The 23,455-nt window shown below is 46.2% G+C and overlaps 1 protein-coding gene across 1 annotated transcript in view; it reads right to left on the bottom strand.

Moving 5' to 3' along the window:
- The window catches only part of LOC135572311 (fibronectin type III domain-containing protein 5-like), a 54,115-nt gene that overhangs the window by 21,090 nt on the left and 9,570 nt on the right, over window positions 1-23,455 (bottom strand). Inside the window, exons 2-3 of the mRNA XM_065020031.1 lie at window positions 4,708-4,826; window positions 1,418-1,616 (exon numbers count right to left, since the gene is read on the bottom strand). Of these exons, the coding sequence (XP_064876103.1) occupies window positions 1,418-1,616; window positions 4,708-4,826 (318 nt within the window). The remainder of the gene's footprint in view (window positions 1-1,417; window positions 1,617-4,707; window positions 4,827-23,455) is intronic.

Here is a 23,455-nt window from a genome sequence, read left to right as displayed (position 1 = left end):
GAGCCGGCACAGGTTGCACCAGACTGGTGACACGCACTTCAGGAAGGGTACGGAGAGCTGGCACAGGACTCACCAGACTGCTGACAGGCTCTTCAGGTCGAATGCCGTGCAGAACACACCTACATAACATTTCTCTCATTTCTCCCTCTCCCAACTTATTCACCTCCCTGACTGTCTCTGACGGGTGAGTACGGGGAGCACAGATGGCACCGGACTGATGACCCACTCTTCCACTCTCCGCTGCTCCGCCGACCAACCCCCCCCCAACAAAACCTTGGGGTTTCTGTGGCCGCGGCCCCCGGCGTCTTCTCTGTCCTTCCTCCTTCCTTGGTGTCTCCTTCCAAGGAAGGGTCTCACAACCTCCCGTAATTTCTTCCCAGGTCCACAACTCCTTTACCGCCGTCACACGCTGCTTGGTCCTTGCTTGGTGGGATATTCTGTCACGTTCGTAATAAGGACGGGACCAAGGCGCAGCGTGCGTGGAGTTCCACATCTTTATTTGCAGTGAAACTTCTCAAAAACAACAATAAACAAGCAACGAAACGTAACCTCAGTGGTGCTACAAGCACAACCACAAATAATATCCCACCAACACATGTTTTGGAAATGGCTACCTAAATATGGTCCCCAATCAGAGGCAACGATAAACAGCTGCCTCTAATTGGGAACCATATTAGCACCAACATGACAGTTTAGGAGGACGTTATAACGTACTGTATGTTACTTCAGGATGTCTCTCAATGTCTCAAGAACATCTTTTTTCGACTTTATCTGAAAAAAAATTCAACCATATCAATGAAGTCTTTTAAACGTCGAAACATGATTCTAAAAATAATGATTCACTTCGACTTTGAGAAATGGGAACCAGAATACAACGATCCTTAGCGTTACCGTAACATTATCTTGGCAGCAGATGCACACAGAGGAAGAGAAGAGCTTCCCACAGAGAGAGGAATACATCGGAGATGTTGGGAAAACAGAAGTACATTAGAAGTACTATATTATCTTTAACGTTACCTTAACATTATCTAAATATTATCTTGGCACCAGTGCTTCTAATGTTTTCCCATCATCTCCTGTGTACATCTGTTTATCTGTTGTGTGATGTAAGTGCCAATGTATTCCTCTCTCTGTGTGAAGCTCTTCTCTTCCTCTGTGTGTATCTGGGTCGCTGAGAGAGGAGATGGTCAACCTGGAAGTGTTACGAGTTGCTGTATTACATGACAAAGACAGCCAGGCGTTGCTGCTCTGTATCAAAACGGTAGAATAGCCAGGAATCGTTATGGGAAATGTAGAGATGTTGTATAACATTTTAATTAATTGAGGTGTTGTATAATATTAGAATTCCCTGCTGGGTTTTTTTTCTGTCCACATTCAAAAATGAACATTTTGTCATTCTGTTGTGTGTGTTACCTACCTGGTACTGTGGAGGCCAGTTTCTCAGACTCTCTGGGAGTTCTGAAGCTGACCGGGTCACTGGGAGGACTGCTGCCTCCCATGCTGACGCTCTGGACATGAACAATGTACTCTGTGTCCTCCTCCAAGTCCCACAATGCACAGGAGCGCATGGTCGTGTTCACTTCCTGGATGTACCGCAGCATACGCACATCCTTCTTCTGTAACCAATGACAACAGGAGGGGTTAGGGTTACATTTAGGGCCGTAACAAAAGGATACAGACCAAGATATCACATATATAACCTGCCCTAGCCCACTGTCCTAGCCCACTGTCCTAGCCCACTGCCCTATCCACAGTCCTATCCACAGTCCTAGCCCACTGTCCTAGCCCACTGTCCTAGCCCACTGTCCTAGCCCACTGACCTAGCCCACTGACCTAGCCCACTGTCCTAGCCCACTGACCTAGCCCACTGTCCTAGCCCACTGTCCTATCCACTGTCCTAGCCCACTGTCCTGGCCCGCTGTCCTAGCCCGCTGTCCTAGCCCACTGTCCTGTTCCACTGTCCTAGCCCACTATCCTGTTCCACTGTCCTAGCCCACTGTCCTATCCACTGTCCTAGCCCACTGTCCTAGCCCACTGTCCTGTTCCACTGTCCTAGCCCACTGTCCTAGCCCGCTGTCCTAGCCCACTGTCCTGGTCCACTGTCCTAGCCCACTGTCCTGTTCCACTGTCCTAGCCCACTGTCCTAGCCCACTGCCCTAGCCCACTGAGACAAAACCCACTGTCCTAGCACACTGCCCTAGCCCACTGTCCTAACCCACTGTCCTGTTTCACTGTCCTAGCCCACTGCCCTAGCCCACTGTCCTAGCACACTGCCCTAGCCCACTGTCCTAACCCACTGTCCTAGCCCACTGTCCTAGCCCACTGCCCTAGCCCACTGCCCTAGCCCACTGAGACAAACCCCACTGTCCTGTTCCACTGTCCTAGCACACTGCCCTAGCCCACTGATACACATCCCACTGCCCTAGCCTACTGCCCTAGCCCACTGAGACAAAGCCCACTGCCCTAGCCCACTGTCTTGGTCCACTGATACAAAGCTCACTGCCCTAGCCCACTGAGACAAAGCCCACTGAGACAAAGCCCACTGCCCTAGCCCACGGAGACAAAGCCCACTGCCCTAGCCCACTGCCCTAGCAAACTGCCCTAGCCCACTGAGACAAAGCCCACTGCCCTAGCCCACTGCCCTAGCCCACTGAGACGAAGCCCACTACCCTAGCCCACTGTTATGGTCCACTGAGACAAAGCCCACTGCCCTAGCCCACTGAGACAAAGCCCACTACCCTAGCCCACTGTTATGGTCCACTGAGACAAAGCCCACTGCCATAGCCCACTGCCCTAGCAAACTGCCCTAGCCCACTGAGACAAAGCCCACTGCCCTAGCCCACTGAGACAAAGCCCACTACCCTAGCCCACTGTTATGGTCCACTGAGACAAAGCCCACTGCCCTAGCCCACTGAGACAAAGCCCACTACCCTAGCCCACTGTTATGGTCCACTGAGACAAAGCCCACTACCCTAGCCCACTGTTTTGGTCCACTGATACAAAGCCCACTGCACCTAGCCCACTGCCCTAGCCCACTGAGACAAAGCCCACTGCCCTAGCCCACTGCCCTAGCCCACTGAGACAAAGCCCACTACCCTAGCCCACTTATGGTCCACTGAGACAAAGCCCACTGCCCTAGCCCACTGCCCTAGCAAACTGCCCTAGCCCACTGAGACAAAGCCCACTGCCCTAGCCCACTGCCCTAGCCCACTGAGACAAAGCCCACTACCCTAGCCCACTTATGGTCCACTGAGACAAAGCCCACTGCCCTAGCCCACTGCCCTAGCCCACTGAGACAAAGCCTACTACCCTAGCCCACTGTTATGGTCCACTGAGACAAAGCCCACTGCCCTAGCCCACTGCCCTAGCCCACTGAGACAAAGCCCACTACCCTAGCCCACTGAGACAAAGCCCACTACCCTAGCCCACTGTTATGGTCCACTGAGACAAAGCCCACTACCCTAGCCCACTGTTTTGGTCCACTGATACAAAGCCCACTGCCCTAGCCCACTGCCCTAGCCCACTGAGACAAAGCCCACTACCCTAGCCCACTGTTTTGGTCCACTGATAGAAAGCCCACTGCCCTAGCTCACTGACTTGGCCCACTGAGACAAAGCCCACTACCCTAGCCCACTGTTTTGGTCCACTGATACAAAGCCCACTACCCTAGCCCACTGTTATGGTCTACTGATACAAAGCCCACTGCCCTAGCCCACTGTTTTGGTCCACTGAGACAAAGCCCACTACCCTAGCCCACTGTTTTGGTCCACTGAGACAAAGCCCACTACCCTAGCCCACTGCCCTAGCCCACTGAGACAAAGCCAACTACCCTAGCCCACTGTTATGGTCCACTGAGACAAAGGCATTAGCTCTGGGAGCAACCAAGAGTTTTCTGTATCTCAGATTCAGACAAGGTTGTTCATCACACAACTGTAGTTCAACTAACCAACTCCCTGACCCAACACGCAGGCACGCAGGCACTCACTGCCCTAGCCCACTGCCCTAGCCCACTGAGACAAAGCCCACTACCCTAGCCCACTGAGACAAAGCCCACTACCCTAGCCCACTGTTATGGTCCACTGAGACAAAGCCCACTACCCTAGCCCACTGTTTTGGTCCACTGATACAAAGCCCACTGCCCTAGCCCACTGCCCTAGCCCACTGAGACAAAGCCCACTACCCTAGCCCACTGTTTTGGTCCACTGATAGAAAGCCCACTGCCCTAGCTCACTGACTTGGCCCACTGAGACAAAGCCCACTACCCTAGCCCACTGTTTTGGTCCACTGATACAAAGCCCACTACCCTAGCCCACTGTTATGGTCTACTGATACAAAGCCCACTGCCCTAGCCCACTGTTTTGGTCCACTGAGACAAAGCCCACTACCCTAGCCCACTGTTTTGGTCCACTGAGACAAAGCCCACTACCCTAGCCCACTGCCCTAGCCCACTGAGACAAAGCCAACTACCCTAGCCCACTGTTATGGTCCACTGAGACAAAGGCATTAGCTCTGGGAGCAACCAAGAGTTTTCTGTATCTCAGATTCAGACAAGGTTGTTCATCACACAACTGTAGTTCAACTAACCAACTCCCTGACCCAACACGCAGGCACGCACGCAGGCACACACACACACACACACACACACACACACACACACACACACACACACACACACACACACACACACACACACACACACACCCCTACCTGTTGTGTGATGGCGAATCCGATGACGGGATCTCCCTCCAGTATCTCCCATGTGACTATGGCTGTGTTCGCCTCCAGCTCCCTTATCGTCACATTGAGAGGAGCCGACAGGGCCGAGTCTAGACACACACACACACACACACACACACACACACACACACACACACACACACACACACACACACACACACACACACACACACACACACACACACACACACACACACATACACACACCACAGGAGAGGTGAGAAAGTGTCTAACACTGAGACACACTGACAGAGCCAACGGGACAGAAGGTGAGAAGGGTCCTAGTGTCTTAACTTATGACATCACACAGCCTTCTGCTTTTAGTCCGGTGGGTCAACTTTAAAGTGTCCAGGACAGTACTATGCACTATACTGGATACTGGATACTGCTTTCTGTTGGGGAGAAGATGGGTGAGAGGGAGACTGCTTTCTGTTGGGGAGAAGATGGGTGAGAGGGAGACTGCTTTCTGTTGGGGAGAAGATGGGTGAGAGGGACACTGCTTTCTGTTGGGGAGAAGATGGGTGAGAGGGAGACTGCTCAATTGTCTTGACTAGCATCCTCTTTTACTGTTGTCTGACGACAGAGGGAAACACTGATATCATTCTACACACACTTTCTCCCTCTCTCATTATGGGAGTGAGACACACACACACATGCCACACACACACACGCCACACACACACACGTGCCAAACACATGCGCGCCACACACACACGTGCCACACACACGCGCGCCACACACACGCGCGCCACACACACGCGCGCCACACACACGCGCACCACACACACACACGTGCCACACACACGCGCGCCACACACACATACAAACCACACACATGCTGCACACACACACACACACGCCACACACACACGCCACACAGACACACACACACCAGTCCTGTGCTGGATGTGGGTCGATAGTTTTTCTGTTATGTTAATTAATCTTGTCAGGATGTGATCTAGCATTGGTTGATTTATTATCTGGGCTAGCCCCCACTCCTTAGTGAAGCTGGGTACTGTTCCATTTTCATTGTCTTTATATAATGGATTAATGTTATTGTACAGTATGTTATTGTATCTTAAAGTGTTGTTCATGTTAGTAGAGACCCATAGACTTCCAGCAATTGCACCAACACTTCCTAGCATGGGCTTGCGAAACTACCTCTAACTTCCTTCATACTGGAGACAGAGATATGAAAAATGGCGCCTGACTCTGGGGAAGGAGATAAAGGAGTTCACCTGACTCTGGGGAAGGAGATAAAGGAGTTCCCCTGACTCTGGTGAAGGAGATAAAGGAGTTCACCTGACTCTGGTGAAGGAGATAAAGGAGTTCACCTGACTCTGGGGAAGGAGATAAAGGAGTTCCCCTGACTCTGGGGAAGGAGATAAAGGAGTTCCCCTGACTCTGGGGAAGGAGATAAAGGAGTTCCCCTGACTCTGGGGAAGGAGATAAAGGAGTTCACCTGACTCTGGGGAAGGAGATAAAGGAGTTCACCTGACTCTGGGGAAGGAGATAAAGGAGTTCACCTGACTCTGGGGAAGGAGATAAAGGAGTTCACCTGACTCTGGGGAAGGAGATAAAGGAGTTCACCTGACTCTGGGGAAGGAGATAAAGGAGTTCACCTGACTCTGGGGAAGGAGATAAATGAGTTCACCTGACTCTGGGGAAGGAGATAAATGAGTTCCCCTGACTCTGGGGAAGGAGATAAAGGAGTTCACCTGACTCTGGGGAAGGAGATAAAGGAGTTCCCTGACTCTGGGGTAGGAGATAAAGGAGTTCACCTGACTCTGGGGAAGGAGGTAAAGGGCCTCATTTCCAAAATCCTGAAGTATTCCTTTAAGAAGATTATACAGTACACTCTCTCACTAGGTTACTCTCTGTCAGTGAGAATGATGAGTGAGAGCTGTCTGACCCTGATATCTGCTGTCTGACACTGATATTTGCTGTCTGACCCTGATATCTGCTGTCTGACCCTGATATCTGCTGTCTGAGCCTGAAATCTGCTGTCTGACCCTGATATCTGCTGTCTGACCCTGATATCTACTGTCTAATCCTGATATCTGCTGTCTGACTCTGATATCTGCTGTCTGACCCTAATATCTGCTGTCTGACTCTGATATCTGCTGTCTGACCCTGATATCTGCTGTCTGACCCTGATATCTGCTGTCTGACCCTGATATCTGCTGTCTGACCCTGATATCTGCTGTCTGTCCCTGATATCTGCAATCTAACCCTGATATCTGCAGTCTATTCTTGATATCTGCTGTCTAACCCTGATATCTGCTGTCTAATCCTGAGATCTGCTGTCTGACCCCAGTATTTGCTGTCTGACCCTGGTATCTGCTGTCTAACCCTGATATCGGCTGTCTGACCCTGATATCTGCTGTCTAATCCTGATATCTGCAGTCTAACCCTGATATCTGCTGTCTGACCCTGATATCTGCTGTCTGACCCTGATATCTGCTGTCTGACCCTGATATCTGCTGTCTGACCCTGATATCTGCTGTCTAACCCTGATATCTGCAGTCTAATCCTGATATCTGCAGTCTAATCCTGATATCTGCAGTCTAGTCCTGATATCTGCAGTCTGACCCTGATATCTGCTGTCTAACCCTGATATCTGCAGTCTAACCCTGATATCTGCTGTCTAACCCTGATATCTGCAGTCTAACCCTGATATCTGCTGTCTAACCCTGATATCTGCAGTCTAATCCTGATATCTGCTGTCTAACCCTGATATCTGCAGTCTAACCCTGATATCTGCTGTCTAACCCTGATATCTGCAGTCTAACCCTGATATCTGCAGTCTAATCCTGATATCTGCAGTCTAAGCCTGATATCTGCTGTCTGACCCTGATATCTGCAGTCTAACCCTGATATCTGCAGTCTAATCCTGATATCTGCAGTCTAATCCTGATATCTGCAGTCTAACCCTGATATCTGCAGTCTGACCCTGATATCTGCAGTCTAATCCTGATATCTGCAGTCTAAGCCTGATATCTGCTGTCTGACCCTGATATCTGCAGTCTAACCCTGATATCTGCAGTCTAATCCTGATATCTGCAGTCTAATCCTGATATCTGCAGTCTAATCCTGATATCTGCAGTCTGACCCTGATATCTGCAGTCTGACCCTGATATCTGCTGTCTAACCCTGATATCTGCAGTCTAATCCTGATATCTGCAGTCTAATCCTGATATCTGCAGTCTAATCCTGATATCTGCAGTCTGACCCTGATATCTGCAGTCTGACCCTGATATCTGCTGTCTAACCCTGATATCTGCAGTCTAATCCTGATATCTGCAGTCTAATCCTGATATCTGCAGTCTGACCCTGATATCTGCAGTCTGATCCTGATATCTGCAGTCTGACCCTGATATCTGCAGTCTAATCCTGATATCTGCAGTCTAACCCTGATATCTGCAGTCTGACCCTGATATCTGCAGTCTAATCCTGATATCTGCAGTCTAAGCCTGATATCTGCTGTCTGACCCTGATATCTGCAGTCTGACCCTGATATCTGCAGTCTGACCCTGATATCTGCAGTCTAATCCTGATATCTGCAGTCTGACCCTGATATCTGCTGTCTAATCCTGGTATCTGCAGTCTGACCCTGATATCTGCAGTCTGATCCTGATATCTGCAGTCTGACCCTGATATCTGCAGTCTGACCCTGATATCTGCAGTCGAATCCTGATATCTGCAGTCTGACCCTGATATCTGCTGTCTAATCCTGGTATCTGCTGTCTGACCCTGATATCTGCAGTCTGACCCTGATATCTGCAGTCTGACCCTGATATCTGCAGTCTGACCCTGATATCTGCTGTCTGACCCTGATATCTGCAGTCTAATCCTGATATCTGCAGTCTAATCCTGATATCTGCAGTCTGACCCTGATATCTGCTTTCTGCTGATGTTTTCTCTTAGCTTGTTTTTGATCTGTTTAACTCTCCCCCCGACTGTGTGTCTGATGCTCATAACAACTCACACATCAGGGAGGCTGCACGGTTGATGGCCTCATTAAGGAGAGATGTTTCCTAGCCTCAGTGCTTCTTCACCTGCATTGCTTGCTGTTTGGGGTTTTAGGCTGGGTTTCTGTACAGCACTTTGAGATATCAGCTGATGTTAGAAGGGCTTTATAAATACATTTGATTTGATTTTGATTTGATGTTGGAGGCACATGCACCACACACAGTCTCACACACAGTCACACAGTCTCACACAGTCTCACACAGCCTCACACAGTCTCACACACAGGCACACAGTCTCACACACAGTCTCACACACAGTCACACACACAGTCACACACAGTCGCACAGTCTCACACACAGTCTCACACACAGTCACACACAGTCACACAGTCACACAGTCACACACAGTCACACAGTCACACACAGTCGCACAGTCTCACACACAGTCACACACAGTCACACACAGTCACACAGTCACACACAGTCACACACACAGTCACACAGTCTCACACACAGTCACACAGATAGTCTCACACACAGTCTCACACACAGTCACACACAGTCACACAGTCTCACACACAGTCACACAGTCACACACACAGTCACACAGTCACACAGTCACACACAGTCACACAGTCACACAGTCACACAGTCACACACAGTCACACAGTCTCACACACAGTCACACAGTCTCACACACAGTCACAGTCTCACACACAGTCACACAGTCACACAGTCACACACAGTCACACAGTCTCACACACAGTCACACACAGTCACACAGTCTCACACACAGTCACACAGTCTCACACACAGTCACACACAGTCACACATAGTCACACACAGTCACCCATATAAGTGCTGCTGAGGAAAGGCAGTATTTGAAGAGTATTGCGACACGGCCTTGGAACTATCGACCCTGTGGGTGAATCTCAGTGTCTTCCTCTCCTCAGTGCAAATGAAGGAAAGTTGACAAGGACATTAGGAAAGGAAACCACTTTGAGACAATGAGATACAGCCAGCCAGTGTCCTCAGAGTGCAATTGTTAGTGTCCTGTGTGTAATTATTATTTATTTATTTCACCTTTAACCAGGTAGGCTAGTTGAGAACAAGTTCTCATTTACAACTGTGACCTGGCCAAGATAAACCAAAGCAGTGCGACACAAACAACAACACAGAGTTACACATGGGAATAAACAAGCGTACAGTCAATAACACAATAGAAAAAAAGAAAGTCTATATACAGTGTGTGGAAATGGCGTGAGGAGGTATGGCAATAAATAGACCATAGTAGCGAAGTAATTACAATTTAGCAAAATAACACTGGAGTGATAGATGAGCAGAAATACTGGTGTGCAAAAGAGCAGAAAGGTAAATAAAAGCAAGATGGGAATAAGGTAGGAATATTGGGTGGGCTACTTACAGATGAGCTAGGTACAGCTGCAGCGATCGGTTAGCTGCTCAGATAGCTGATGTTTAAAGTTAGTGAGGGAAATATAGGTCTCCAGCTTCAGTGATTTTTGCAATTCGTTCCAGTCATTGGCAGCAGAGAACTGGAAGGAAAAGCGGCCAAAGGGGGTGTTGGCTTTGGGGGTGTTGTTATCGTGACCAGTGATTTGTCTAGCCCAGCTGATTTGTACAGGTCCAGGTTTTGCAGTTCTTTCAGAACATCTGCTATCTGGATTTGGGTGAATGAGAAGCTGGGGAGGCTTGGGCGAGTAGTTGCAGGGGGTGTGGAGCTGTTGGCCGGGGTTGGGGTAGCCAGGAGGAAAGCATGGTCAGCCGTAGAGAAACACTTATTGAAATTCTCGATTATCGTGGATTTATCACTGGTGACAGTGTTACCTAGCCTCAGTGCAGTGGGCAGCTGGGAGGAGGTACTTTTATTCTCCATGGACTTTACAGTGTCCCAGAACTTTTTGCAGTTAGAGCTACAGGATGCACATTTCTGTTTGAAAAAGCTTGTATTTGCTTTCCTGACTGACTGTGTGTATTGGTTCCTGACTTCCCTGAAAAGTTGCATATCGCTGGGACTATCCGATGCTAGTGCAGTCCGCCACAGGATGTTTTTGTGCTGGTCAAGGGCAGTCAGGTCTGGAGTGAACCAAGTGCTATATCTTTTCTTAGTTCTACATTTTTTGAAAGGGGCATGCTTTTTTAAGATGTTGAGGAAATTACTTTTAAAGAACGACCAGGCATACTCGACTGACGGGATGAAGTCAATATCCTTCCAGGATACCCAGGCCAAGTCGAATAGAAAGGCCTGCTCACAGAAGTGTTTTAGGGAGCATTTGACAGTGATGAGGGGTGGTTGTTTGACCGCGGACCCATAGCAGATGCAGGCAATGAGGCAGTGATCTCTGAGATCCTGATTGAAGGTGTATTTGGAGGGCAAGTTGGTCAGGATAATATCTATGAGGGTGCCCATGTTTACAGATTTAGGGTTGTACCTGGTGGGTCCCTTGATAATTTGTGTGCGATTGAGGGCATCTAGATTAGATTGTAGGACTGCTGGGGTGTTAAGCATATCCCAGTTTAGGTCACCTAACAGAACAAACTCTGAAGATAGATGGGGGGTAATCAATTCACATATGGTGTCCAGGGCACAGAGCTGAGGGGGGGTCTATAACAGGCAGCAACAGTGAGAAACTTATTTCTGGAGAGATTCATTTTACATTTTGTAAATTAGAAGCTCAAACTGTTTGGGGATAGACCTGGAAAGTATGACAGAACTTTGCAAGCTATCTCTGGAGTAGATTGCAACTCCTCCCCCTTTGGCAGTTCTATCTTGACGGAAAATGTTGTAGTTGGCTATGGAAATCTCAGAATTTCTGGTGGCCTTCCTAAGCCAGGATTCAGACATGGCAAGGACATCAGGTTTGGCAGAGTGTGCAGAGTGTGCTAAAGCAGTGAGTAAGACAAACTTAGGGTGGAGGCTTCTGATATTAACATGCATGAAACCAAGATTTGTTGGGTTACAGAAGTCAACAAATGAGAGTGCCTGGGGGCACACAGGGCCTGGGTTAACCTCCACATCACCCGAGGAACAGAGGAGGAGTAGGATGAGGGTACGGCTAAAGTTTATCAAATTGGTCGTCTAGTGCGTTGGGGACAGAGAATAAAAGGAGCAGATTTCTGGGCATGGTAGAATAGATTCAGGGCATAATGTACAGACAGGGGTATGGTGGGGTGTGGGTACAGTGGAGGTAAACCTAGGCACTGAGTGATGATAAGAGAGGTTGCATCTCTGGACGTGCTAGTTATGCTGGGTGAGGTCACCGTATGTGTGGGAGGTGGGACAAAGGAGGTATCTGAGGCATGTTGAGTGGGACTAGGGGCTCCGCAGTAAAATAAAACAATGATAACTATCCTAAACAACAGTATACAAGGCATTTTGACATTTGAGAGAGGCATAAAGCAATCACAAGTGTTTATTGGGAGAGCTAGCTAAGACAACAACGGGTAAGACAACAACAGCTAATCAGCTAAGACAACAACAACAGGTAAAATGGCGATGAATGGGCAGAGAGGGTCGGTTAACAACACACATGGCCTGAGTTCGGGGCTGGGGCCTACAGATAAACAAAAAGGAGTACCGTGATTAATGAACAGTCCAGCAGGCATCAGCTATGTAGCCAAGTGATCATATGGTCCGGTGAACAGAAACAGATGGAGCAGGGAAGCCGCGGGGTAGTCGTTACTACGCAGCGGTTAAAGTTAGCAGGGCTAGTAGAAGCTTCTGCTCTGACGTCCGGTACAGACCGGTTGAGGGCACAGCGGATGGAGTTACGTCAGCTGACCAGTCATGGTGGTACAGCGGGGCGCTGTGTTCGACAAGGGGTCCGGGCCAGATGGAGTTACGTCAGCTGACCAGTCGTGGTGGTACAGCGGGGCGCTGTGTTCGACAAGGGCCAGATGGCGAAAGAGGTATTGTAGTTGTTGTAATTTTGTTTGCTAGCCGGGAGATGCGCCTGGCTCGCGGCTAACTGGTGCTAGCTTCGGGGCAGGTGAGTTAGCCACTATAGCCACTCGGTAGCAGCTAGCTAGCAGTGGTGATCCGATGCAAAGGACCAGAGCTTATGGCAGGGATCAGGGGGAGTAGTGGACTTTAGCAGTGTTGGGGCCGGGAGGTGGGCCTGACTCGGGGCTAGCTTCGGGGCTGGGTCACTCGGTGGCAGCTAGCTAACTGTGATGATCAGGAGTAATGGTCCAGGGTTTACGTCAGGAATCCGGCGTTGTAGTGGAGAAACAGTCCGATGCTGGCAGGCTGGCAAGTATTATCCAGGCAAAAAAAAATGGCTGGTGTCTGTGCAGAAGGTAAAGGCCACTAGCAGTGGCTGACAATGACTAAATAGCTAGTAGCTAATTAGCTGGTTAGCTTCTGATGGCTAGCCTCTGATGGAGGTTCTGGCTATAAAAAATTGCGGATACGTACCACATTGGGTAAGACGGGTTACGGAAGGTATATTTAATTTAAAAATGGAAAAGAGATTGAAAATAAATTGAAATTATACAAAAAAAAGACGAATAATACAAAAGGTACACGAGAAGACAACAAAAAAACGTCTGCACTTCTACGCCATCTTGGAAAAAGATGTGTGTGTGTCTTGTGTGTGTCCTATGTGTGTGTGTGTGCATGTACAGTGTATTCGGGAAGTATACAGACCCCTTCGCTTTTCCACATTTTGTTACGTTACAGCCTTACATACTGACCAGACCACTCGTGGGTGTGTGTCCAAATGCGCATAATGATTTTGTCCACGGACACCAGACACGGTCAGGACACGCATGTTGAAATATCAAAACAAACAGGTTGAAAAGCATTAAACATTTATGGTAATTTAACTAGCTAGCTTGCTGGTTGCTAGCTAATTCATCCTGGGATATAAACATTGGGTTGTTATTTTACCTGAAATAAACAATGCCTCTACTCCGACAATAAATCCACAGATAAAGGGGTCAACTTAGTTAGTTTCTAGTAATCTCTCCTCCTTCAAGCTTCTTCTTCTGTGGACTTTATATGGCTGTTTGGCAACCGACTTTAAGGTCCATTACCACCACCAACTGGACTGGAGTGTTGACCTCAGTTCATCTTTCAATCACCCATGTGGCTCCCAAAAAAACAATGAGGAGATGGGAAAGGGGGGGGGGACTTGCAGCACTTCAAGTATCACAAATAGAACAAAGTTCAATTTTAGTGCCTGGCTTCGCAGACACTCATTGAGGTGTGGATGCAATGATTGAATTACATTTATTTTGCAACACTAGCGCACGTGATGTGAGCAGTGGGGTCAGCATGTTATTCTAAAATGGATTAAATAAAACATTTTCATCATCGATCTGCACACAATGTCCCATAATGAAAAAGCAAATGTATTAAAAATAAAGAAAATAAATATCTTATTTTCATGAGACTATGAGACGAGCTCAGGAGCTGACTGGAGGTACAATCAGTTTACTGGAGATGACTTGGATAGGCACAAACCTGTCTATATAAGGTTCCAAGCCATGAGGTCGAAGGAATTGTCCGTAGAGCTCAGAGACAGGATTGTATTGAGGCACAGATCTGGGGAAGGATACCAAAACATTTCTGCAGCATTGAAGGTCCCGAAGAACACAGTGGCCTCCACTTAAACGGAAGAAGTTTGGAACCACCAAGACTCAGGGAGGTGACCAAGAACCCGATGGCCACTCTGACAGAGCTCCAGAGTTCCTCTGTGGAGAAGGGAGAACCTTCCTGAAGGACAACCATCTCTGCAGCACTCCACCAATCAGGCATTTATTGTGGAGTGGCCAGACGGAAGCCACTCCTCTGTAAAAGGCACATGACTGCCTGCATGGAGTTTGCCAAAAGGCACCTAAAGCACTCTCAGACCATGAGAAAGAAGATTATCTGGTCTGATGAAACCAAGACTGAACTCTGGCCTGAATGACAAGCGTCATATCTGGAGGAAACATGGCACCATCCCTACAGTGAAGCATGGTGGTGGCAGCATCATGCTGTGGGGATGTTTTTCAGTGGCAGGGACTGGGACACTAGTCAGGATCAAGGGAAAGATGAATGGAGCAAAGTAAAAAGAGATCCTTGATGAAAGCCTGCTCCAGAGCACTCAGGACCTTAAACTGGGGCGAAGATTCACCTTCCATCAGGACAATGACCCTAAGCACACAGTCAAAACAACGCAGGAGTGGCTTTGGGACAAGTCTCTAAATGTCCTTGAGTGGCCCAGCCAGAGCCCGGACTTCAACCTGATCAAACAGAGAGAGAGAGACCTGATCCAACCTGACATCCAACCTCCCCATCCAACCTGACAGACCTGGAGAGGATCTGCAGAGAAGAATGGGAGAAACTCCCCGAATACAGGTGTGCCAAGCTTGTAACGTCATACCCAAGAAGACCCAAGGCTGTAATCGCAGCCAAAGGTGCTTCATCAAAGTACTGTGTAAAACTTATGATTACTTATGTAAATGTGACATTTCTGTTTTTTTCTTTTCAATACATTTGCAAAAATTTCTAAAAATGTGTTTTTTTCTTTGTCATTGTGGGGTATTGTGTGTGTAAATTGAATCAATAAATCGAATCAATTTTTAGAATAAGGCTGTAATGTAACAAAATGTGGAAAAAGTCACGAGGTTCTGAATTCTTTCCAAAGGCGTTGTGATATGTCTGGGACTGTTTGCCAAAACCAGCTCATTTATCAGTCTCTCGCTGACACAGCAGAACTAAGAGGTTAGAGAAAAATCTCATCAAATGGTTCCCATCGTCTCACAGTGATGATAGATTACTTTACGGTTAATTACTGTCAACAACACTGTATGCCAAGGAATGCTCTAAGGACACACACACACACACACACACACACACACACACAGCTTATACAATGTCAGGAATTTAGAATCATTTTCACATTTTTTAGAATCACAGTTTACTGCAACACCTTATAATTATCATGCATCATTTGAGAAGGATGCTGTTAGCAGAGCATAGACTGCGTCGTGCATAAGAACAGCCCTTAGCCGTGGTATATTGGCCATATCGCAGTGCTTAATTATCTCACTGTTCGCACTGTCAACATTCTAATAAAATCGATCAGCGTTAAATCAAGTTGCCTCCTCTTTATTTCTCCCCCAGAAAGACCATCATGTAAAAGTGCTGTGATCCTACTATGTAATCATCATATCCTGCTACACTGATCCCAGACCTGCTCTCTCATTTGTACATAGAGCTTATGGAGAGGGCCGGTGGAGTAAGTAACTGATCTTGACACAGGTCTTGGTAGTAGTGGCTTGTGAAGAGCTTGTGAACACGTCACGTAGCCTAGTCTAGTCGTCTCCATACTGAATTTGAATCGTGGGAAAGACAAATAAAATGTGATTTGATTTATTTTACTAGTTAAGTCAGTTAAGAACAAATTCTTATTTTCTATGACAGCCGAGGAACAGTGGGTTAACTGCCTGTTCAGGGGCAGAACGACTTGTACCTTGTCAGCTCGGGGATTTGAACTTGCAACCTTTCGGATAGTAGTCCAACGCTCTAACCACTAGGCTACCCTGCCGAAGAGGCAATCGAATTTGACGTTCAGCATCACCACCTCCACTAGCTAATAGGCTTACTAGTGTAACGGATGTGAAATGGCTAGCTAGTTAGCGGTGGTGCGCGCTCTGCAAGGGCCGCGGCTTTTGTGGAGTGATGGGTAACGATGCTTCGAGGGTGACTGTTGATGTGTGCAGAGGGTCCCTGGTTCGCGCCCGGGGACGGACTAAAGTTATACTGTTACACTAGCTAGCAGCGATGCTAATCCCACCAGTTTAACATCACCACGTCCACTAGCTAATAGGCTTACTAACTAGCAGTGATGCTAATCCCACCAGTTCAACATCACCACGTCCACTAGCTAATAGGCTTACTAGCTAGCAGCGATGCTAATCCCACCAGTTCAACATCACCACGTCCACTAGCTAATAGGTTTACTAGCTAGCAGCGATGCTAATCCCACCAGTTCAATATCACCACGTCCACTAGCTAATAGGCTTACTAGCTAGCAGCAATGCTAATCCCACCAGTTCAACATCACCACGTCCACTAGCTAATAGGCTTACTAGCTAGCAGCGATGCTAATCCCACCAGTTCAACATCACCACGTCCACTAGCTAATAGGCTTACTAGCTAGCAGCGATGCTAATCCCACCAGTTCAACATCACCACGTCCACTAGCTAATAGGTTTACTAGCGAGTCAGAGCTGGGGAGGAGAAGGGCAGTGCGTCCACCAACGAAGTGCTCGGAGCAGGTGCAATTTGCAGTTCAAGAACAAGCAAAAGTAAAACCTGGCTTGTCATGCAGAAATCAATGTTGGGCTGTACAACATGCAAAAAGGTAGGGAGCTTGGGTCTAGAAATGACTGGAGCGATTAAACTAGCAAAAGAGTGGGTGGAAAATTGTCATACTTGAGTAAAAGTAAAGATACTTTAATAGAAAGTTACTTTAAGTAAAAGTGAAAGTCACCCAGTAAAATACTACTTGAGTAAAAGTCTAAAAGTATTTTGTTTTAAATATACTTAAGTATCAAAAGTAAAAGTATAAATCATTTCAAATCCCTTACATTAAGCAAAGCAGACAGCACCATGTTCTTGTTTTTAAAATGTACGGATAGCCAGAGACACAGTCCAACAGTTGTCTAGGCCCTTTACTTTTTGCAATCTTTACTACTGACAAGCTTCGTGTAAAGCCAGTGTGTCTATGTACGTGGATGACTCAAGCCTATACATATCAGCTACTACAGCGACTGAAATGACTCAACACTATACGTGTTAGCTACTACAGTGACTGAAATGACTCAACACTATACATATCAGCTCCTACAGCGACTGAAATGACTCAACACTATACGTGTTAGCTACTACAGCGACTGAAATGACTCAACACTATACATATCAGCTCCTACACCGACTGAAATGACTCACCGCTATACGTGTTAGCTCCTACAGCGACTGAAATGACTCAACACTATACGTGTTAGCTACTACAGCGACTGAAATGACTCAACACTATACGTGTTAGCTCCTACAGCGACTGAAATGACTCAACACTATACGTGTTAGCTACTACAGCGACTGAAATGACTCAACACTATACATGTTAGCTACTACAGCGACTGAAATGACTCAACACTATACATGTTAGCTACTACAGCGACTGAAATGACTCAACACTATACATGTTAGCTACTACAGCGACTGAAATGACTCAACACTATACATATCAGCTACTACAGCGACTGAAATGACTCAACACTATACGTGTTAGCTACTACAGCGACTGAAATGACTCAACACTATACGCGTTAGCTACTACAGCGACTGAAATGACTCAACACTATACATATCAGCTACTACAGCGACTGAAATGACTCAACACTATACATATCAGCTACTACAGCGACTGAAATGACTCAACACTATACGTGTTAGCTACTACAGCGACTGAAATGACTCAACACTATACGCGTTAGCTACTACAGCGACTGAAATGACTCAACACTATACATGTTAGCTACTACAGCGACTGAAATGACTCAACACTATACATATCAGCTACTACAGCGACTGAAATGACTGCAAAGACTTTACAAAGAGCTGCAGTTAGTTTCAGAGTGGGTGGCAAGGAATAAGTTAGTCCTAAATATTTCTAAAAACTAAAAGCATTGTATTTGGGATAAATCATTCACTAAACCCTAAACCTCAACTAAATCTTGTAATAAATCATGTGGAAATTGAGCAAGTTGAGGTGACCAAACTGTCATGGTCAAAACATATTGATACAACAGTAGCTAAGATGGGGAGAAGTATGTCCATGATAAAGCGCTGCTCTACCTTCTGACAGCACTGTCAACAAGGCAGGTCCTACAGGCCCTAGTTTCTACCTTCTCACAGCACTGTCAACAAGGCAGGTCCTACAGGCCCTAGTTTCTACCTTCCGACAGCACTGTCAACAAGGCAGGCCCTACAGGCCCAGGTTTTGTCACTGACCACATGTTCAGTCATGTGGTCAGGTGCCACAAAAAAGGACTTAGGAAAATTTCAATTGGTTCAGAACAGGGCAGCACGGCTGGCCCTTGGATGTACACAGAGAGCTAATATTAATAATATGCATGTCAATCTCTCCTGGCTCAAAGTGGAGTTCAGATTGACTTCGTCACTGCTTGTATTTATGAGAGGTGTTGAATGCACCGAGAAGGTGAATTCAGAATTCAGAAGGTGCATTCAGAAGGTGTATTCAGAAGGTGAATTCAGAAGGTGTATTCAGAAGGTGCATTCAGAAGGTGTATTCAGAAGGTGAATTCAGAAGGTGTATTCAGAAGGTGTATTCAGAAGGTGTATTCAGAAGGTGTATTCAGAAGGTGTATTCAGAAGGTGCATTCAGAAGGTGTATTCAGAAGGTGTATTCAGAAGGTGTATTCAGAAGGTGAATTCAGAAGGTGTATTCAGAAGGTGTATTCAGAAGGTGTATTCAGAAGGTGTATTCAGAAGGTGTATTCAGAAGGTGTATTCAGAAGGTGTATTCAGAAGGTGTATTCAGAAGGTGAATTCAGAAGGTGTATTCAGAAGGTGTATTCAGAAGGTGTATTCAGAAGGTGTATTCAGAAGGTGTATTCAGAAGGTGTATTCAGAAGGTGCATTCAGAAGGTGTATTCAGAATTCAGAAGGTGCATTCAGAAGGTGTATTCAGAAGGTGTATTCAGAAGGTGAATTCAGAAGGTGTATTCAGAAGGTGAATTCAGAAGGTGTATTCAGAAGGTGAATTCAGAAGGTGTATTCAGAAGGTGAATTCAGAAGGTGTATTCAGAAGGTGAATTCAGAAGGTGTATTCAGAAGGTGCATTCAGAAGGTGTATTCAGAATTCAGAAGGTGCATTCAGAAGGTGTATTCAGAAGGTGTATTCAGAAGGTGAATTCAGAAGGTGTATTCAGAAGGTGTATTCAGAAGGTGCATTCAGAAGGTGCATTCAGAATTCAGAAGGTGCATTCAGACGGTGCATTCAGAAGGTGTATTCAGAATTCAGAAGGTGTATTCAGAAGGTGCATTCAGAAGGTGCATTCAGAATTCAGAAGGTGCATTCAGAAGGTGCATTCAGAAGGTGTATTCAGAATTCAGAAGGTGTATTCAGAAGGTAGAGCAGCACATGTTGAATGCACCGAGCTGTCTGTCTAAACTACTGGCACACAGCTCGGACACCCATGCATACCCCACAAGAGGTCTCTTCACAGTCCCCAAATCCAGAACAGACTATGGATGGCACACAGTACCACACAGAGCCATGACTACATGAAACTCTATTCCACAGTACTACATAGAGCTATGACTACATGGAACTCTATTCCACAGTACTACATAGAGCCATGACTACATGAAACTCTATTCCACAGTACTACATAGAGCCATGACTACATGGAACTCTATTCCACAGTACTACATAGAGCCATGACCACATGGAACTCTATTCCACAGTACTACATAGAGCCATGACTACATGGAACTCTATTCCACAGTACTACATAGAGCCATGACTACATGGAACTCTATTCCACAGTACTACATAGAGCCATGACTACATGCAACTCTATTCCACAGTACTACATAGAGCCATGACTACATGGAACTCTATTCCACAGTACTACATAGAGTCATTACTACATGGAACTCTATTCCACAGTACTACATAGAGCCATGACTACATGCAACTCTATTCCACAGTACTACATAGAGCCACGACTACATGGAACTCTATTCCACAGTACCACACAGAGCCATGACTACATGGAACTCTATTCTACATTACTACATAGAGCTATGACTACATGGAACTCTATTCCACAGTACCACACAGAGCCATGACTACATGGAACTCTATTCCACAGTACCACACAGAGCCATGACTACATGGAACTCTATTCCACAGTACCACACAGAGCCATGACCACATGAAACTCTATTCCACAGTACTACATAGAGCCATGACTACATGGAACTCTATTCCACAGTACTACATAGAGCCATGACTACATGGAACTCTATTCCACAGTACTACATAGAGCCATGACTACATGCAACTCTATTCCACAGTACTACATAGAGCCATGACTACATGGAACTCTATTCCACAGTACTACATAGAGCCATGACTACATGGAACTCTATTCCACAGTACTACATAGAGCCATGACTACATGGAACTCTATTCCACAGTACTACATAGAGCCATGACTACATGGAACTCTATTCCACAGTACTACATAGAGCCATGACTACATGGAACTCTATTCCACAGTACTACATAGAGCCATGACTACATGGAACTCTATTCCACAGTACTACATAGAGCCATGACTACATGGAACTCTATTCCACAGTACTACATAGAGCCATGACTACATGGAACTCTATTCCACAGTACTACATAGAGCCATGACTACATGGAACTCTATTCCACAGTACTACATAGAGCCATGACTACATGGAACTCTATTCCACAGTACTACATAGAGCCATGACTACATGGAACTCTATTCCACAGTACTACATAGAGCCATGACTACATGGAACTCCATTCCACAGTACTACATAGAGCCATGACTACATGGAACTCTATTCCACAGTACTACATAGAGCCACGACTACATGGAACTCTATTCCACAGTACTACATAGAGCCATGACTACATGGAACTCTATTCCACAGTACTACATAGAGCCATGACTACATGGAACTCCATTCCACAGTACTACATAGAGCCATGACCACATGGAACTCTATTCCACAGTACTACATAGAGCCATGACCACATGGAACTCTATTCCACAGTACTACATAGAGCCATGACTACATGGAACTCTATTCCACAGTACTACATAGAGCCATGACTACATGGAACTCTATTCCACAGTACTACATAGAGCCATGACTACATGGAACTCTATTCCACAGTACTACATAGAGCCATGACTACATGGAACTCTATTCCACAGTACTACATAGAGCCATGACTACATGGAACTCTATTCCACAGTACTACATAGAGTCATTACTACATGGAACTCTATTCCACAGTACTACATAGAGCCACGACTACATGGAACTCTATTCCACAGTACCACACAGAGCCATGACTACATGGAACTCTATTCCACAGTACTACATAGAGCCATGACTACATGGAACTCTATTCCACAGTACTACATAGAGCCATGACTACATGGAACTATATTCCACAGTACTACATAGAGCCATGACTACATGGAACTCTATTCCACAGTACTACATAGAGCCATGACTACATGGAACTATATTCCACAGTACTACATAGAGCCATGACTACATGGAACTCTATTCCACAGTACTACATAGAGCCACGACTACATGGAACTCTATTCCACAGTACCACACAGAGCCATGACTACATGGAACTCTATTCCACAGTACTACATAGAGCCATGACTACATGGAACTCTATTCCACAGTACTACATAGAGCCATGACTACATGGAACTATATTCCACAGTACTACATAGAGCTATGACTACATGGAACTCTATTCCACAGTACTACATAGAGCTATGACTACATGGAACTCTATTCCACAGTACTACATAGAGCCATGACTACATGGAACTCTATTCCACAGTACTACATAGAGCCATGACTACATGGAACTCTATTCCACAGTACTACATAGAGCCATGACTACATGGAACTCTATTCCACAGTACTACATAGAGCCATGACTACATGGAACTATATTCCACAGTACTACATAGAGCCATGACTACATGGAACTCTATTCCACAGTACTACATAGAGCCATGACTACATGGAACTCTATTCCACAGTACTACATAGAGCCATGACTACATGGAACTCTATTCCACAGTACTACATAGAGCCATGACTACATGGAACTCTATTCCACAGTACTACATAGAGCCATGACTACATGGAACTCTATTCCACAGTACTACATAGAGCCATGACTACATGGAACTCTATTCCACAGTACTACATAGAGCCATGACTACATGGAACTCTATTCCACAGTACTACATAGAGCCATGACTACATGGAACTATATTCCACAGTACTACATAGAGCCATGACTACATGGAACTCTATTCCACAGTACTACATAGAGCCATGACTACATGGAACTCTATTCCACAGTACTACATAGAGCCATGACTACATGGAACTCTATTCCACAGTACTACATAGAGCCATGACTACATGGAACTCTATTCCACAGTACTACATAGAGCCATGACTACATGGAACTCTATTCCACAGTACTACATAGAGCCATGACTACATGGAACTCTATTCCACAGTACTACATAGAGCCATGACTACATGGAACTCTATTCCACAGTACTACATAGAGCCATGACTACATGGAACTCTATTCCACAGTACTACATAGAGCCATGACTACATGGAACTCTATTCCACAGTACTACATAGAGCCATGACTACATGGAACTCTATTCCACAGTACTACATAGAGCCATGACTACATGCAACTCTATTCCACAGTACTACATAGAGCCATGACTACATGGAACTCTATTCCACAGTACTACATAGAGCCATGACTACATGGAACTCTATTCCACAGTACTACATAGAGCCATGACTACATGGAACTCTATTCCACAGTACTACATAGAGCCATGACTACATGGAACTCTATTCCACAGTA

This window comes from Oncorhynchus nerka, linkage group LG7 (assembly GCF_034236695.1).
Source record: "Oncorhynchus nerka isolate Pitt River linkage group LG7, Oner_Uvic_2.0, whole genome shotgun sequence".
Lineage (NCBI taxonomy): Eukaryota > Metazoa > Chordata > Actinopteri > Salmoniformes > Salmonidae > Oncorhynchus > Oncorhynchus nerka.
The sequence above is the reverse complement of the archived record's forward strand: the minus strand, read 5'-3'. Positions and strand labels throughout refer to the sequence as shown.